At 49.0% G+C, this 19223-nt stretch overlaps 1 protein-coding gene across 5 annotated transcripts in view; it reads left to right on the top strand.

The window, feature by feature from the left end:
• The window catches only part of LOC105496784 (zinc finger DHHC-type palmitoyltransferase 7), a 40915-nt gene extending 22120 nt beyond the window's left edge, over positions 1-18795 (top strand). For 4 of the 5 annotated variants that reach the window (XM_071085032.1, XM_071085033.1, XM_071085034.1 and 1 more), the window contains exons 3-8: positions 2189-2520; positions 11483-11652; positions 14044-14140; positions 15313-15394; positions 16030-16160; positions 16733-18795. In XM_071085032.1, the coding sequence (XP_070941133.1) occupies positions 2206-2520; positions 11483-11652; positions 14044-14140; positions 15313-15394; positions 16030-16160; positions 16733-16909 (972 nt within the window). In that variant the 5' untranslated portion in view covers positions 2189-2205 and the 3' untranslated portion in view covers positions 16910-18795. The remainder of the gene's footprint in view (positions 1-2188; positions 2521-11482; positions 11653-14043; positions 14141-15312; positions 15395-16029; positions 16161-16732) is intronic. The other variant, XM_011767382.3, reaches the window with a different exon arrangement.
• The last annotated feature ends 428 nt before the right edge of the window (positions 18796-19223 follow it).

Below are 19223 nucleotides of genomic sequence, written 5' to 3'. Positions count from 1 at the left end.
TGTAGTGGCCTGACCTCTGAGAACATTCTTATTACTCTCCTTTATTCGCATTTCAGAAGCCAGGTTTCTGCACTCTGCCTGCTTAAAGCATGAGGAGCGCTCCTGCTCTGAGAAAGTGCCAGGGTCAGTTCGTTATAATATTTGTCAGTGTTTTCTCCCCATGGGAAAGCTAAGGCGAAATTGACTGTCTCTTCCTTTCCCTGGCTCTTTATCTGTGATATTACAGCTCTCAGAGCAAACACCGATAAGAGAAGGGTGTGCAATCAAAGAAGCAGTCAAAATAGTTACCAGGAAAAGTGCACTTTTTTCTTTTTCTTCCTGGAGAGGGAGTCTTGCTCTGTCACTAGGCTAGAGTGCAGTGGTGCAATCTCAGCTCACGGCAACCTCCAACCGCCTGGGTTCAAGCGATTCTTCTGCCTCAGCCTCCCGAGTAGCTGGGATTACAGGCGCCTGCCACTGTGCCCGACTAATTTTTGTATTTTTAGTAGAGACAGGGTTTCACCATCTTGGCCATGCTGGTCTTGAACTTGTAACCTTGTGATCCACCTGCCTTGGCGTCTGAAAGTGCTGGGGTTACAGGTGTGAGCCACTGCACCTGGCCCACTTATTTATTTATTTATTTATTTATTTATTTTTTGAGACTGAGTCTCGCTCTTTTGTCCAGGCTGGAGTGCAGTGGCGTGATCTCGGCTCACTGCAGCCTCTGCCTCCCGGGTTCAAGCGATTCTCCCGCCTCAGCCTCCTGAGTAGCTGGGATTACAGGCGCGTGACACCACACCCGGCTAGTTTTTGTATTTTTAGTAGAGACGGGGTTTCACCTTGTTGGGCAGGCTGGTCTCAAACTCCTGACCCGAAGTGATCCACCTGCCTCAGCCTCCCAAAATGCTGGGCTTACAGGCGTGAGCCACTGTGCCTGGTCCCACTTTTCTCTTTAGTTTCTTTAGATCTTGTATGTTCTTAGAAATCAGATGCTATGGGGAATAGGTTAGAAGTGTCAAAAGGATGGCTTGCAAAAGAATGGATTAATAAATGAAGGAAAGGCTGGGCATGGTGGCTCTTATCTGTAATCCCAGGACTCTGGAAGGCTGAGGCAGGAAGATTGAGCCCAGGAGTTCCAGAGCAGCCCAGGCAACATAGTGAGACCTCGTCTGTGAGCTGTGATTGTGGCACTGCACTCCAGCTTGGGCAACAGAGGGAGACTGTGTTCCCAAAAATAACAAAAACAGGAAACTTTTAGAAGATTAAAATAGAGGCTGGGTGCGGTGGCTCACGCCTGTAATCCCAGCAATTTGGGAGGCTGAGGTGGGTGGATCACCTGAGGTCAGGAGTTTGAGACCAGCCTGGCCAATATGGTGAAACTCCATTTCTACTAAAAATACAAAAAAATTAGCCGGGCGTGGTGGCAGGCGCCTGTGATCCCAGCTACTCAGGAGGCTGAGGCAGGAGAATCACTTGAACCCGGGAGATGGAGGTTGCAGTGAGCCAAGATCGCGCCACTGCACTCCAGCCTGGGCAACAGAATGAGACTCGGTTTCAAAAAAAAAAAAAAAGATAGAGATGAAGGGCATTCTAGAAGCAGGATAGAGTGTCAACGAACAGAGATATAAAAATGGGAGCCTGCTCCAAAAACATCACAGAGAAGTGAGGATAAACTGAGAATCAAATTGAGAAGAAACAGGTAAGACCGATGAGGTCAGTGTGTATGAGGCGGTGTAAAGATGAATAGAGAACCAGTGACTTACTTGTCGTTCTTTCATCGTGCTGTTTGCTAAAGTCTGTGCTGGGCGCCTGCTTGGGAGCACTGAGGCGAGCTGCTGAGCAGAGGAGGGACAGGTGGGGCTGGGGAGCGAGTGCAGCAGTGATACAGCAGAGCTCCTCTCCACCCTGCTGGGGAACCTGGTGCTGGGACTTCGCGTCTAGCTTGTGCTTTCCATAATCTTTGTGGCCACGGTTGGCATAGGTTTTGTTGTATGTAGGCATAACCTGTACTGTGGGACTCACTGTGTTGTAGTAAAGCAATCAATAAAGTCAGAGATTTAAAAATTTAGATATTATGTTCTTCTTTCCCACTGTGTGTATTTAGACTAACTTTATGAAATGGCCAAGGACCAACCATAACACATCATATTTAAGGTATAGCTTGTGAGCTTTTTGAGCCTCACCAGCTCTGTGTCGTCCCCCTCCCCAGGGTGCGTCAGGGAAATCATGCAGCCATCAGGACACAGGCTCCGGGACGTCGAGCATCATCCTCTCCTGGCTGAAAATGACAACTATGACTCTTCATCATCCTCCTCCTCCGAGGCTGACGTGGCTGACCGGGTCTGGTTCATCCGTGATGGCTGTGGCATGATCTGTGCTGTCATGACGTGGCTTCTGGTCGCCTATGCAGACTTCGTGGTGACTTTCGTCATGCTGCTGCCTTCCAAAGACTTCTGGTACTCTGTGGTCAATGGGGTCATCTTTAACTGCTTGGCCGTGCTTGCCCTGTCGTCCCACCTGAGAACCATGCTCACCGACCCTGTGAGTACTGGCTGCCTCGCTGGGTGGCTCTCTTGTGTCTGGTCTAGTGTCGCACGCAGACCATGTGGTGAATGACCTCAGGTTTTTATTAATTCCTGGACACAAGCTTCTAGCCTTTTCCATGTCATAACTGGAGAAGAAACATTGCTTAAACAGTAGTGATATCATGGTATGCTGATGGAATGTATTAGCCCATTGTGCTAATTTTTTTCTTTTCTTTCTTTTTTTTTTTCTTCTTCTTTGAGACGGAGTCTCGCTGTATTGCCCAGGCTGGAGTGCAGTGGTGTAACTATGGCTCACTGCAACCTCTGCCTCCCAGGTTGAATTGAGTCTTGTGCCTCATCCTCCCGAGTAGCTGGGATTACAGACAAGCACAACCACACCCAGTGCTAAGTTTATTTATTTATTTATTTTGGAGATGGCATTTCGCTCTGTCTCCCAGCCTGGAGTACAGTGATGCAATCTCGGCTCACTACAACCTCTGCCTCCTGGTTTCAAGCGATTCTCCTACCTCAGCTTCCTCAGTAGCTGGGATCACAGGTGCGCACCACCATGCCCGGCTAATTTTTTTGTATTTTTAGTAGAGACAGGGTTTCACCATGTTTGCCAGGCTGGTCTCAAACTCCTGACACCTCAGGTGATCCACCCGCCTCCGTCTCCCAGAGTGCTGGGATTACACGCGTGAGCCACCACACCCGGCCTGTGTTAGGTAATTTCTAAAATCCCTTCTAGTTTAAATATTTTGTTTTTCCCAAGGACAGACTGAAAGCTGGGAAGCCTGGGTTCTAGATGTCACCACTTTACCAGTCTTTTCAGTTGTCATTTGACTGTAAGCAACTATGTGAACTTCACTGAGCTAGAAGGTTAGATATTTTTCCTAAGTTCTTTCTAGCTCTGTAGTTCTCTCGTTGTCATGTCTCAGCTAAATCCTGAAGCAAACGTTGTGTTCAGCCAGCTGGTAAAAGGTAAAGGCTCAACCTGCCTGAAAAGCAGAGAGGAAGGATTCCATAATTAGCAGTGTGCTCAGGTGTGGCTGACCTGTTGGAGGAAGCGGTGCACAGGGACAGATTGACATGGGTGTGGAACAGGAGAGATGGACTGAGCTCATTTTGGGAGCAGATTCCCTTTAGGCTGAGAATAAACATAGGCCAGACCTAGCACAGTGAAATACACCCAGTTCCTGACGTCTTGCAGGCCACCAGGTTCAGCTTACACCTGGGCTTTGAGGCTGTTCCTGAGTTTTGAGACATCCTTCAATCAGGGAACAGCATTCGGGCCGATTGTACAGATCTTTGCAGCTTAGCCATCCGTCACCTGTAGTCAGTGAGTTCCAGGCTCCCCGCAGAGCTCGGAGGAGAGACGCCCAGCAGCTGCAGGCGTGCGAGGCCAGGTATAACAGTCAGTAGATTTTCATTTGAAAAAAGTTCTTTCCACTGCTTTAAAACCGTGGTTTTAAACCATGATATAGGGACTCCCCATTTGTCAATGTAAAATCTACTGGGCTATCATCTATTTCTAAGCTTTCTCTAAAGAAGGTACCCAGAAGTTAATAAAATTAGGACTTTTTTTTTTTTTTTTTTTTTGAGATGGAGTTTCGCTCTTATTGTCCAGGCTGGAGTGCAATGTACGATCTTGGCTCACTACAACCTCTGCCTCCTGGGTTCAAGCTATTCTCCTGCCTCAGACCCCTGAGTAGCTAGGATTACAGGCATGTACCACCATGTCCGGCTAATTTTGTATATTTAGTAGAGACAGGTTTCATGTTGGTCAGACTGGTCTTGAACTCCTGACCTCAGGTGGTCCACCCACCTCAGCCTCCCAAAGTGCTGAGATTACAAGCGTGAGCCATCATGCCTGATGAGGACTCTTTTTTGAGGATAAACTACAACCGATGAGCTCACAGAATGTGGTCTACATGTGGCTTTATCTGTCTTTGCTTTATCTGAATTAATTATTCAGGGTTTGGATGTACATTGTTTACTTTCTTCTGTTTTACTAGGAGAGGTCGTGGGCAGCTGTCCTGGGAGTGGAACAGTATTACAGGCCCAACCCAGTGGGCAGCTGGGGGGTGGTACCTTGGGGACAAACTTGGAAGCAAAGTCTGCCAGTGGCTTTGTAGCCTGATCTGACGGTGGAGTCTTTGACGGTTACCGAGTCTCTTCTCTGACGGGTTTGTGCCTTCAGATAATTAAAGGCGGTGTCGTCATTTCCTTTTACGCAGCAAGTCTCCCTCTAGGAGCCAGACCCCGCTCCTGATCCCTGTGGGTCTCTGCCCTCTCCTTCCTTGGCTGCAGTAAAACTCCTTGCTTGTTGCCCAAGCAAAGTGCCCAGGCACTTTGACTAAGGAGAGGGCCAGCTACAGGGCCAGGTCCAGCTCAGCGATTTTTACTGGAATATTGCCTTGTAGGAAAAATCCAGTGACTTCTGACCATCTGCCCACACAGTGAAAACTGGGCTGGACCCAACCCTTGTGGGCAGTTGTGGTGAGGGAACCGAGTCTGTGCAAAGCCTCCTGCTTGTGAGTGTGGGGTGGGACACGGGGGAGGGTCAGCCTGGCTGGGACTCCTCAGCAGTTTGCCCCTTTCTCCTCTGCGCTTGGACTCTACAGCTACTCAGCAGTCCAGCTCCTGCTCCTGGGGAAAAGGCCCCGGAAGCCTGGAGAACTGGAGGCAGCCAGGAAGTCGGGGTAGAAGGTGTGTGCCAGGGCATGCTGCCGCCCTGGGGGGCAGATTTCTTTTGTTTGTCGTATTACTGCAGAGAATGTTGAATGGAACATTCTGAGGGAGAAGTTGGAGATCTTGGATGTCAGGGGTGTTTTGATTGAGATTTAATTCATATAGCACTAAATCCATCCTTGTGTCTAGTCTGTGGTGTTTAGTGCATCCACAGAGTGTCCAACCATCACCTAGTCAGTTTTAGGACATTTTTTATCACCTCAGAAAGGAACCCCACACCCCTTAGCCATCACTTCCCAGCCCCTTCCCCCCCAGTGCCCTCTGCCCCTGGCAACCACTCATCTGCTGTCTCTGTGGAATTTGCCTGTTCAGGGACTTTCATAGTCATCTCATCTGTAACCTTTTGTGCCTGGCTTTCACTAGGCATTGTGTTTTCAGGGTCCATCGTGCTGTGGCATGATCAGTGCTTCGTTTGGTTTAGGGCTGAATAATATTCCATGCTTTGGCCGGACCTGTCTCGCTTATAACCGTCGTTAGTTGATGGGCATTTGGGCAAGTTCCGCTTTTCGGCTGTTACGAATCATGCTGCTCTGAACAGTCGTGTAAGTTTTTGTGTGGATGCATGTTTCATTTCTCTTGGGTATATACCTAGGAGTGGAGTCGCTGGGACATATGGTGACTCTATGTTTAACTTTTTGTGGAACTGCCAAGTATTCTCTAAAGTGTCTGGGGGGAAAAAAGAAAAAGGGGAAAAAAAATTGTGGGGAAGGGAATGAAAAAAAAAAAAAACCCAAACACCGAAGCGTCCACACCATTTTACATTCCCATCTGCAGTGTGTCCACGTCTTCAACACATTATTGCCCTTCTTTTGTGACGCCGTATCTGTCTTTGCTGTGTATCTGCCTGATGACCAACGATGTTGAGCATCATTTCATGTGCTTGTTGGTCATTTGTGTGTCTTCTTTGGAGGAATGTCTGCTTGAGTCCTTTGTCTATTTGGATGTCACTGTTTAACCCATGTCACATATTAGGACTCTGGTGACAAGTGACAGAAACCGCCAGGAGTCACTGTAAATGAAACTGAGGAAGGGGGAGTATGCAGAGCCCCAGGGCAAGGACGCCTTTGGCTGCTGGCAGGTGGACAGAGGGGAGAGGCTGGCAGCTGCCCTCAGGCTTTGTCTGAGTCCTGGCTTTCCTGCTGCCCAGGGAAGAAGGGCAGTCCCCAGAGCAGGTGGAGTGGCAGTCACTGATGTCTAGCTCTACTGTTCTGAAGGGGAGAGTGGGCATGGCCCAGGAGGGTCAGGTGTCATCTCTGTCTTCCTAGTGGGGAGTTGATTTCTTCTGTCCACAGATCATGTCTTTACCCTACCAGGGTCCAGTCCAGGCCGAACTAGAACCATCACATCACCTCTGAACTGAACAGTTAAGGGGTTGGGGCAGATACCCCAGTGGGACTTCATGTCATTTTTCTAAACCAATAGGACCAATCCTTGCTGGGATTGGCCTGGGTTTGTATTGTCACTTGCGGAAAGTCACTGGTGCTTTGAGTGGGGCGTGGAGGGGAAGATGGGGTCGGAGGCCTGCTGATAGAGCAATGAACCCTGCTGTGGAAGGATGCGACTTTGATCCCAAGCTTCACTTTAGGATCGTGAGAGGGCTGGGAGGGAGGAAGGCCACCCACGGTCCCGGGCCCCGGGCCCCGCATCCCTTCACCTGATGGAGCCTGTGTCTTCAGTGCCAGCCCCGTGGATGCCCGTGAGCCTTCTCGGCAGCTGTGCGAGTGCCTTCCAGAGGTACCCTTCATGGGGCCTCGGCTGCCGTCCAGGAGCTCTGCCAAAAGCATGCTTTCCTCCCACCCTCACAGCAGTGCTGGGACGTAGGCGGAACATCCGTGTGAGAACATGAGACCTCACTGCCAGTAAGAGGCCAGGCTGGGATTTGAACCAGGTTGTCTGTCTCCAGAGCCCCGGCCTTGACAATTTCACTTCTTATGGGAAATTCCAAATGTGCACGGTAGGAAGAAAAGAGCACTCCGCCTTGAGCTTGTCACCACCTCACAGGGTGGCCTCGCCCATGCTGTTCCCTGCCCAGATAACCCACCTAAATCTCACTCATTCTTTCGTTTCATTTGTAAATGTGTGTATCTTTTAAAAGGGCTGTTTGTAAAAATATAACTTCAATACTGGTAGCTCATGTAAAGCAATACAATATTTAATACCATCTATCCTGTTAGAGTTCAGCTTCCCTCAATTGTCTCAATTTTTTTTGAGACAGAGTCTCACTCTGTTGCCCAGGCTGGAGTGCAATGGCCCAATCTCGGCTCATTGCAACAGTCACCTCCTGGGTTCAAGCGATTCTGTCACCTCAGCCTCCTGAGTAGCTGGGATTATAGGCATGTGCCACCACGCCCAGTTAATTTTTGTATTTTTAGTAGAGACGGGGTTTCACCATGTTGGTCAGGCTGGTCTTGAACTCCTGACCTCAAGTGATCCGCCTGCCTCGGCCTCCCAAAGTGCTGGGATTATAGGTGTGAGCCACCGTGAGTGGCCTGTCTCAATTCTTTTATAATTTTTTTCCCTTGAATCAGGATCCAAATAAGGATCCACACAATGTGATTGGTTTATATGTCTATAACATCTCTTTTAATTAATTTGTGTGGTTGCTGCAATCTCTTTTTTTCTCTTGGGGTTTAGGTTGAAGAAACACAGTTCTTTGTTTGCAGTTGACATCCCTGTACTGGGTTTTGACATGTTCCTCCTCCCCAGCATTTTCCATAAATTAGGAGGCAGATCCACAGGCCCAGCCCCATTCTTACCTGCCCCTTAGTTAGGCCCTGGGGATCCAGAATGCATGATAGGGAGCTGGGGTGGAGAGCAGTGGAGAGAGGACAGGAAGCATGCTCTGCAAAGCCTAACTGCCCTAGAAGGGCGAGGTGGCAGTGTGTGCTTTGCCCGGGCCTGACTGGCTGCTTTGTCTCATCAGGGCAGACTGGAAGTGGGATATGGGCAGGGGCACCATGAGAGGGAACAGCCAATCAGGGAGCACCTCTGAAGGGAGGCAGCCAGGTGTTTGGGGTGGGAGGAAGGAGCCTGAAGGCATCCTATGGCCTGGAGCCTGTGGTCAGTCCCACAAGAAGATGGGCGGGAAACATTCAAGAAGTGTTTTAGAAAAAACCTCCCGAAAATGGTTAAAATGGGAACTGAGGAATGTGCTCAATTACTTGGAAGGTTTGTTCTGGTGGGAGGAAGAACGCCCCATGGGTGCAGAGGAGATGGTGCTGCAGCCCCTGCGGCTGTTGTCATGGGCACATCCGGGCAAGGCCCTTTGAGATGGTGCAGCCATGCACACCCCCTCTGCATATGGTCTCTGTTTCTGTCAAACCACACCTCGAAAGGCTCAGGATGAAAATGTAAGTGATAGACTTGGGGCCTCAGGTGGATGGAACCCCTCCATGAAATCCCCAGGAGACCATGCCCGTGAAGAGTTTCATTGTCTGCCTGGGTTCACTGTCTGTCAGGGTTCTGAGCAACAAAAAGGAATCCCTGGACCCAGCAAGTGCCTGAAATCCCACAGTCTCAGGTCCCTGAGGATCACCCAGTGCGTACTTGGCTACCCCTTCGAAATGCCTTTCCTTGCTCATAAGTGACCAAAAACTGGGGTAGCGTTGGGGTGGCCACTTTCCAGAAGTATCGTGCCACATCGTATCATATTTGCTGCTGCGGGAAAGTGCATGCATGGCTCATAAAATTACGGTGTTTGCAGTTTTAAAATCTGGCCCATTTCCTCTTATTGAGGAGATTTATAACACTCAGCTGTCACCTGAGGCATATATGCAACATTGTGGGATTTTATAAATCAAAGCAGTGTTAAGATCCCTAGATTGCTGGAGGAAAGTTGATTAAAGACTCCAGGCCGGGTGTGGTGGCTCATGCCCGTAATCCTAGCACTTTGGAAGGCTGAGGCGGTTGGATCACCTGAGGTCAGGAGTTCGAGACCAGCCTGGCCAACATGGCGAAACCCTGTCTCAACTAAAAATACAAAAAATTAGGCGGGTGTGGTGGTGGGTGCCTGTAATCCCAGCTACTTGGTAGGGCTGAGGCAGGAGAATCGCTTGAATCCTGGAAGCAGAGGTTGCAACGAGCCAAGATCACGCCACTGCACTCCAGCCTGGGCAACAGAGCGAGACTCTGTCTCAAAACAATAACAACAACAAAAGACTCCAAATTGTGGAATGTAATTTTTTTGGGGGGTAGGGGTGGGGGGGTACAGAGTCTCACTCTGTGGCCCAGGCTGGAGTGCAGTGGCACAATCTCAGCTCACTGCAACTTCCACCTCCTGGGTTTTCTGCCTTACCCTCCTGAGTAGCTAGGATATTACAGGTGCCCGCCACCACGCCCAGCTAATTTTTGTATTTTTAGTAGAGATGGGGTTTTGCCATCTTGGCCAGGCTCGTCTTGAACTCCTAACCTCATGATCCACCCACCTCAGCCTCCCAAAGTTCTGGGATTACAGACGTGAGCCACCGTGCCCAGCCAGTAAAATGTTTTACTGATTCTGATTTAAGTTTTCAAAGATGAGTTTAAACCCTTTTCTAACTTCTTTGAGGAGGCAGTGTGTTAGGAAACACTTTGATTTTGACCAAAACAGCTTCCCCATATTAGGGCCACGGGACTGACGGAGCCTTGTTTGGAGGAAGTAAACTTCGGGGGAGGTTTGGGCAGTGAATGCTCACATTTGCCTTGCAGCCCCTCCTGGGGCCCCTGCCTGTGCTGCCCGAGGCTCTAGCTCTGGCCCATTGTGAGCCCTGAATCCAGAGGGCCGCAGTCTCTGGCTCTGCAGGGCGCTCACCTGCTGAACTTTCTAAAATTTGGATGTCAACCCTCACCCTGCAGAGATTCAGATCTGTGGCTCCCGAGCCCAGCCAGGCACCTGCATTTTAAGGAGCTCCAGCAGGGCCATTTGCTGTTGGCAGAGCCCTTCACCACGTCTGCCATCTCCCAGGCTGTTAGCTCCCACCTTCCATTTGCACCCCACCTATATCCCCTGTCTTTGCACAACCACTGCAGCCCCGACTGCTGTTCCCAATGTCTGTGGGTCTCATTCTCCAGACCTGTGATTTCTACGTGAAATGCAGACTCTGGGCTAAGAAGCAGACACAAGGCCTTGTTCCTCTTCTTGAGGCATTGGAACCCCCCAGGCAGGTCTGCCTATCTTATTCCACCCCGCCACAGCTCCCAGAATTGTCTCCCACAAACATGGTTTTGATATATCTCCACTGCCCAAAGAACAAAGCCTTTGCTGTTGCAGCCAGCTCTGGCCTCACCTTCCCTACATCGGGTCCTCAGTTGACGTGGTGCTGGTAGGGTGACTCGTGGCTTTCAGCTCTGCCCCTTACCATCAGCTCACGACCTCCCCGACTCCTCCTTCCACTGCTTCACCATCGCTCATCTTGTCCAGCTCCTCTGGCACTTGGGGCACAGACGGATGCACGTTCGAGTTTCTGGTGCTGCTCCTGCTGGGTGGCCTCGTTGCCAGACATGAATCGGGTCAGGTGGTCTGGGCTGCCACCTCCAGGTTTGTGTGTAAATGCCTTTGAGGAAGTTGGCCAAGAGACAAAAGTATCACGTCACTTTAGCAACACGAAGTTAAAGTCCTTTTTGAGATTGTTTTGTTCCTTGTTCCCTGACTGCCCGATAAGCAAACTCTGGGCAGTGCTTGTCAGTTACCTCCCCATCAGCAGGGGCTACAGGGAAGTGCTGTACGCAGAGGTTCGCTGCCCCCCTGGGGACAGTCAGTGCCCTTATCTGGGAACAAGCCTTGCCTCTGAAAATGCAGGTGGTTAAGCCATTTATCAAAGGGGATAATAAAGTAGTTTTTGTTTATTGTTTGATGATATAGAAAATATAAGATGAATTTTTTTTTTATGGAGACGGAGTCTCAAACTGTCACCCAGGTTGGAGTGCAGTGGCACGATCTCGGCTCACTTCAACCTCTACCTCCCGAGTTCAAGCGATTCTTCTGCCTCAGCCTCCTGAGTAGCTAGGATTACAGGCACACCCCACCATTCCCGGCTATTTTTTTGTATCTTTATTAGAGATGGGGTTTCACCATGTTGGCCAGGCTGGGTTGGCCAGGCTGATCTCAAACTCCTGACCTTGTGATCCGCCCGGCTCAGCCTCCCAAAGTGCTGGAATTACAGGCGTGAGCCACCGCGCCCAGCCTGATGTGTTTTTTTTTTTTTAACTTTCCTTCTCCCCAACTAAAATGCATTCTTCTTATATGGTAGGGGGCAGTACCCAAAGGAAACGCTACAAAAGAATACATGGAGAGCTTGCAGTTGAAGCCCGGGGAAGTGATCTACAAGTGCCCGAAGTGCTGCTGTATTAAACCCGAGCGCGCCCACCACTGCAGGTACGTGCGCGGCTGTATTAAACCTGAGCGCGCCCACCACTGCAGGTACATGGGCCCCGAGCATCTGGGCAGCGCTGCAGGGGCAGGTCTGTAGGTATCACGCTCTTTCTGGGGTAGGGAGCTGAGTAAAGGGCCAGTGCCCTAGAGTCTTTTTGGGAACTGGGAAACAGTATAGACTCAGGGATCCCCTCCTTCCCGAGGGACTCGCTGTGGCTCAAAAACCGGAGGAGGTGAAGAGGTTCCCACCTCTGTTTTGGCACACATGCTACGGGCCAGCACGTGTGTGCTCACAGCTCCTGGGCACATCCTACGGTGGTGAAGCTTAGAGACCAGGTTGTTTTGGGCGTGGTCTCATTTTTTTTTTTTTTTGGTATTTATTTGGGTGTGCTCTCAAACACCAAGTTGTATTTTTAAACCCCACAGTCCAGTTATCTGCCTGGCTCAAGTAGCCTTCCTGGCCCTCATGCCTCACTCCTGCTGGTCTTGGCTGTATTTTATCCTTTTCCCCCAGATTTGCCAGCTCCTGACTCCTTTGTCTGCTCCTGGAGGGGCTGGCCGTTGATTTCACGTGTTGAAGTGTGGATGTCTGGGTGTATTTCTCCATTCCTGGAAATAGTTGTCACACATCCCTGTACTGTGAAACTGCTGGGGCGTGGCTGCACCTGGACAGTACCCTTCTCCTGGGGGGTTGTGGCCTGCTTGAATAGGCTGGAAGCCATCGATGGCCTCCAACGGGAGGAAGCCCAGACACAGGGTGCCGACTGCTTTATGGCTGGAGTGAAAGCTGTAAAAGATTCGTACCCACATGGTTTGGCCGGAAAGTGAAGGAGGATGAAATGGTATCGGAGAGTCGGTGGGTGGTTGTCTTGGGCTGGGGTTGGAAATGGGCAGTGACTGCATATGGGCTGAGGTTTCTTTCTGGGATGGTGGGAATGTTCTAAAATTAGATGGTGATGGTCTCACAACTCTGCAGATAGAATAAAAATCATTGAATGGTACATTGCAAATAGGTAGATTTTTATGGTATGTAAATTTTTTTGTGGTGTCGGGGGGTGGAGTCTTGCTCTTTTACCCAGGCTGGAGTGCAGTGGCGCAGTCTCGGCTCACTGCAACCTCTGCCTTTCAGGCTCAAGCGATTCTGGTGCCTCAGCCTCCCTAGTAGCTGGGATTACAGGCGCCTGCCACCATGCCCGGCTGATTTTTGTATTTTTAGTAGAGACGGTGTTTCGCCACATTGGCCAGGCTGGTCTCGAATTCCTGACCTCAGGTGATCCACCTGCCTCGGCCTCTCAAAGTGCTGGGATTACAGGCATGAGCCACCTTGCCTGGCCTATGATATATAAATTATACTTCAATAAATCTGTTTCTTAAGATAAAATGGGAATGTTTTGGAAGTCAGGTGCTATGGAGGATGAGCAGGGAGCCGAGGTCAATGAATGGAAGGCGATGTTATGGGCGGGGCGCAGTGGCTCAAGCCTGTAATCCTAGCACTTCGGGAGGCCAAGGCGGGCGGATCACAAGGTCAGAAGATCGAGACCATCCTGGCTAACACGGTGAAACCCCGTCTCTACTAAAAATACAAAAATAAATAAATAAATAAATTAGCTGGGCGTGATGGCGGGCACCTGTAGTCCCAGCTACTCGGGAGGCTGAGGCAGGAGAATGGCGTGAACCCGGGAGGCGGAGCTTGCAGTGAGCCAAGATCGCACCACTGCACTCCAGCCTGGGCGACAGAGCAAGACTCCGTCTCAAAAAAAGAAAAAAAAAAATCAGGTGACGCTATGATAGCAAATCTTCCTGGAGCGAACCTGCTGCTGCCATTGATGCCGCTTGATGTAATTAAATGGTGCAAACTCGGACTAAAAAGTGATTGATAATCAAATTAGGTTATTTAAAATTGGACATAGAGAGTGTTTTGGGCAAAAGTAAAATATAGCCGTAAGCACAAGATGACTTCATGCCTGGGTGTATAGTTGATGATTCAAGATGAATATGCAATCCATATTGCATATTCATCAGTGAATATGGATTGAATGGTAGGAGTTATTTGAAGATACGAAGAATGTTTCTTTCTCTGAAGGTAAAAATTCAATTTTGTTTTTTATTGAAATAGACTTACAAGCTTGCAACATTAGGAACGTTATTGATAGGTGTACATGATCGAGCTCTACTGGGGGAGAGTCTGAAAACTCGTGGAGTATGGCTCAGTGTGACCTTTCGTCCCAGCCTGTTGGTCCACTGAATATTTTCTTTAGGAAACAGAAGACATTTAATTAAAATGATAAACCTTAAAGGAATATAGTATGTATGATATTTTTTTGACATGCTGTATTAGAATATGCATTCTAATTTTCCTCCACCTTTGATTTTATTTGGTTGTGTTACTCTGGTTTCCTCAGAGCATGGAATACTGAAAAATCAAACTCTCCTTTTCAGTATTTGCAAAAGATGTATTCGGAAAATGGATCATCACTGCCCGTGGGTGAACAATTGTGTAGGAGAAAAGAATCAAAGATTTTTTGTGCTCTTCACTGTAAGTAAAAATATTTTTGTAGTGACTTACATCGAATTTGAAATTCTTTAACTGCTTCTTGCCTGGAGCAGGGATATCTACTAACGTCAGACTAGTTTCTCTCCAACCTTTTCTCCAGGATTCAAATTATAATACTGTGCTATCATTGGCAGGAAGTAGTCCCAATAAATAAACAGTATGTTGTTTGTATTATTTTAGGTGTTCACTGTAATTCTTTCCCAGATGTTCTCAATCACTATCGTTTATTAATAATAACAGGAATCTTCCTAAAGTATGTTAGAGCTTTTTTTTTTTTTTTTTTTTTTTTTTGAGACGGAGTGTTACTCTTGTTGCCTAGGCTGGAGTGCAGTGGCGCAATCTTGGCTCACTGCAAGCTTCGCTTCCCAAGTTCAAGTGATTCTCCTGCCTCAGCCTCCCAAGCAGTTGAGATTACAGGCGTGAGCCACCATGCCCAGCTAATTTTGTATTTTTAGTAGAGATGGGGTTTCTCCATGTTGATTGGGCTGGTCTTGAACTCCCGACCTCAGGTGATCTGCCCGCCTTGGCCTCCCAAAGTGCTGGGATTACAGTTGTGAGCCACTGTGCGCAGCTATTTATTTTTTTATAGACGGGGTTTTGCCATGTTGCCCAGACTGGTCTTAAACTCCTGAGCTTAAGCGAGCTGCCCGCCTTGGCCTCCCAAAGTACTGGGATTATAGGCGTGAGCCACCATGCCCAGCTGTATTTTTCTGTAAAATTATTCCACTTGGTCTAATATGATCTTGGGTAGGAAAATGTCAACTACTGCAATTTAATCCTTCCCTCATTTTTTTCCCTGACAAATAAGATGGAGGTATAAACATGATGTGTCATCAGCCTTTGCTCCTAGAAAGATTTAATTGTTTAAATTACTAACTGGCTGGATAGATCACTTGAGGTCAGGAGTTCCAGACCAGCCTGGCCAACATGGTGAAACCCCATCTCTACTAAAAATGCAAAACAGTTAGCCGGGCATGGTGCCTGTAGTCTCAGCTACTTGAGAGGCTGAGGCAGGAGAATTGTTTGAGCCTGGCAGGCGGAGGTTGCAGTGAGCCGAGACTACCCCACTGCATTCCAGCCTGGGCAAGAGAGGGAGACTGTTTCTAAAAAATATAAAAAATAAAAATGACTAATCAATTTCCCCCTCATTGTAGATGTACATAGCTCTGTCTTCAGTTCATGCTCTGATCCTTTGTGGATTTCAGTTTATCTCCTGTGTCCGAGGGCAGTGGACTGGTAAGTTCCCTGGCTGTGTGTCATTCCTGGCCGTGCATGCTGTTTTTGGGTAAAAGGGGAAGGCTTTAAAGGAAGAACCAGGTTTCCAATTTTGAAGGAAATCATTGCAATTATTTTAGGAATTGAATTTTAAAGAATTAAGTTTTAACACCACCATTTTGCTAGTATATTGTTTCCTCGAAAGCTTGTGTCTGTCTCCTGGTCAGCTAGCTAGCTCTACCATTGTTCAAACTAGTCTTCGCGTTGCTTGCGTGAGTGATCGACCCTGATCAAATGTAATGAAAACAGGCGCTCATTATCCTACCTTAGATATGCAGTGAGGTCTGGACTGGCTCGTCCCACCCCAGGTGGGAGCACTGCTCACTGGTATGGGTGCACACAACTCCTCTGGTTTGGCTTCAGTTGCCATTTAATTCACAAATACAGTGTCAATAGAAACCTCAGACTCTTTTGAAACCACTGGCCAGGAAGTCATGGTATGAATTTTTGCTCGGAGGGGTGGCCCTTCGTTGCTCCTTGGAGAACAATGAATGCGCCCATTTAGCAAGTGAACAACTTCCCCCTGGAAGCCGGCCAAACACTCTGCCACTCGGGGTATTCAGGACTAGTTATAACCAACTTCCTCTTGTCCGCAGAATGCAGTGATTTTTCACCTCCGATAACTGTAATCCTGTTGATCTTCCTGTGCCTTGAGGGTCTTCTGTTTTTCACTTTCACTGCAGTTATGTTTGGCACCCAAATCCACTCCATATGCAACGACGAGACGGTAAGCTTTGTTCTCGGCTGTGTGGACTTCATATGTGGTCCAAGCTTGAATGGAAAGTCCTAATGTCAACAACAGGTGCCTGTGGACTGACTCGGGAGCGTAATGGGACGGTCTTGATGAGCTTCAACAGGCTCCCTGTGTTTGCTGTTTCTTTCATTCTGTGCGGTGCATATTTCTAGTCTCAGTTTGATTTGCGAGTCAGCAGAGCCAGGCAGATTCCCAGCTCCCAGTGCAGTCAGTAAATTTTAGGGAATTGACTGCCTTTGGGGCTTGGCTCTGCAGGCCTGGAGTGGCGCTCAGTAAATGTTTGTACACAGTAACTAACAAGTGAAAAACGTCGGTGCCTGGCTGGGAGGGCCATCATGGTAGTTGGGGCTGGCTGCATGGCTGCAGCGGGGCTGGGCTCACAGAGGCCGTGGGGGTCTGGACTGGGGCAAAGCTGGGAAAGAGAGTTCACTCACCGACCCTCCATCGAGCCCACACTGTGCTTGAGCACGGTGTGATTCCAAGGCTTGGTGGGGTCTGCCAAGCTTCCTGGAGCCGCTGCCACTTGCTTTTCTTTCTGCTTCCAGGAGATCGAGCGATTGAAAAGTGAGAAGCCCACATGGGAGCGGAGGCTGCGATGGGAAGGGATGAAGTCCGTCTTTGGGGGCCCCCCCTCACTCCTCTGGATGAATCCCTTTGTCGGCTTCCGATTTAGGCGACTGCCCACGAGACCCAGAAAAGGTGGCCCGGAGTTCTCAGTGTGAGGCCCGGCTCATCAGCCTGGAACTGGCTCACAGACGTCCACTTACTTGTTTGGGGTCTGAAGGGTATCAACAGCTCATCTGTGACCAACAGGGCAACTGGAACCTACACAAACCAATTGCTTGCAGCAAGCAGAGTTTTATATATTTATAGTCACAGATGGCAGAGGAAGAGGCTCTCAGTCCCCACCTGTACAATGACGGAAAGGTATGTGGCCATGCAAAGAAGCCAACCACCATGGCCTCCTGCAGAGTTGGGACTTCTGTGGAGAAGACTGGGTTATTACATGGGTTATTCAAATCCTGTGTACTGAGCTGCTGTTTCCAATCATGAAAAACAGTCAATCCAGTGAACAGGGATTCTCCGAGCAGTCATTTCAGGGGGCTCCTGCTGACCCCGCCGCTCAGCAGTGCACTCCCCGGATCACAGCAGGGCGTTTACATAGAAAGACGTTTTGGTCTCGATTAGCTCCGATGCTTTGCACTGAAGTTGCAAAAGATCTGTGCACTGAACAGTGAAGGTGGCTTCCGGCCCACTCCCCGCTGCCCCGGAAGAGACAGCCTTTGACTCTCAGCAAGTCTGTGTGTGCGCGTGTCTGTGCGTGTGTGCGCGTGTGTGCACGTGTGTCAAAATTGCCAGTGTTGTTCAGGCAGTGTAACATTTACCGGCTGTGTGCAGCAAACAAGCTATTTTTTAGAAACCGACGTTTCAGGGAAGAGGGGAGAGAACCACGGGGTCCTGCCCGTGGTTACTATGAATGTATTGCTGTTGGAGGACATCTTGATCCAAAGAACAGCCGTTCCTGTGCGGCCCTTCGTTGCCCTCCTGCTTTCATTTTTTAAAGAAATCTTGAGTGCTTGAGGGCCTTGGAACCGATTTTTTTTTGGTTCCAGCCAAATTAGCAGTGTATAGATGGCACCTAGGTAAGAGCAGAGCCATGGCTCAGTGACTTGATACTTTGGGCAGCTGGATCCTGTTAGTGGTGTGTGGGCCAGGGGAGGCATCCCAACTGGAGAGGCAGGGCCCAGCTCTTGGGTACCTCTGGGAAGGTGAGGGGACCATGAGGCAGCCAGCCCCTGGCAGGGGCGATCGTGCCACCACACAGGCAGCGCTCCAGCTGGGAATGGTCGGATTGGCGCCCTCGTTGGATTTTTTGGTTAGCGTTTGTTTTCTTCTCCACCCACGGCACAGGTGATAAAATGGGATCCTTGGTGCGGAGCTTAAAATGACGCCAGAAAGCCAACAGCTCCCCTCCGTGGGGACTTGCCTTAAACTTGCCTGGTTTGTACATTTTTTGCCGGACGCATCAAGAAGCAATCTGTGACCAAGTCTGAGGGTCTTCCTTTAAACGTGCCCTCCACGCTAAGAGAAGCTGGCGTCTCCCTCCCGGAACGGTTTTGCCTTTCTGTTCATCTGTGAACTGTTTTGTTTTTAATTACTCTGTACCCCATCCGAATCAGGGCTTCTACCGCTGCTGATGCAAAACCACAAAGGGACCTACCTGAGCCACCGTCCTAGCCAAGCGAGCAAACCTGCAGGGGGTTTGGAAGTGGACTTGGTCACCGCAGAAGTGTGTGCGTCATTGGGGGAAGAACTGCGTCACAGCCACCGGGACAAAGCATAGATTGTGGGTGATCCTGGAGACACGAGTTTCCAGGATTGTTTTGCATACTCATTTGCACATTGTTGTCTGGGTTGGACATGCGTGTGGGCTTCAGTGTGAGGCTTTTAATATGTATATCCTGTTATATCAATAAAACAATTATCCAAGTGGTTGAATCCTGTGAGACTTGGCAAGTGTGTGCAAATCAAGTATACTTGACTTTTCAACCTCTTCTTTCAATGTAACTTTTATATGAAATAAAGTAATCAATTGACAGTTCTCAAATGGCTTCCAAAGTGCCCGTTCTTCATGGATGGCAGTGTTTTCAGGGGGTGCCTTTCTGTGGTTCGTGGATCCAGCCTCAGGCTGTTAAGGTCACTCCCAAACAGTTTCCAGAACCTCTACATGCTTTCATGCCCATGACAGTGACCTGGGCGCTCAAGCGCAACTCATAAATGTTGCCCAGTGAGTACTGCTGCTTGTTGAACGTTTGACTCCCATCTTTTTACTTAGTCCTTTTTTTAGTGCACTTTAAAAACAATGTTTCAAAATCTCTCTCCATAGTCCAGAATCTCAAGTACCTACGATTTTAATTCATTCAACAAATTTGTCTAATATTTGCACTGTGAGGGAACCAAAATGCCCACTTAACTTCCAGAGGCCAGATGGTCAGTGTGTGCCACAGCCCTGCCTTGCATGTGCTGTGCCTTGGG

Source organism: Macaca nemestrina, chromosome 18 (genome assembly GCF_043159975.1).
Source record: "Macaca nemestrina isolate mMacNem1 chromosome 18, mMacNem.hap1, whole genome shotgun sequence".
Taxonomy (NCBI): Eukaryota; Metazoa; Chordata; class Mammalia; order Primates; family Cercopithecidae; genus Macaca; species Macaca nemestrina.
This window is presented reverse-complemented; position numbering and strand designations above follow the sequence as displayed.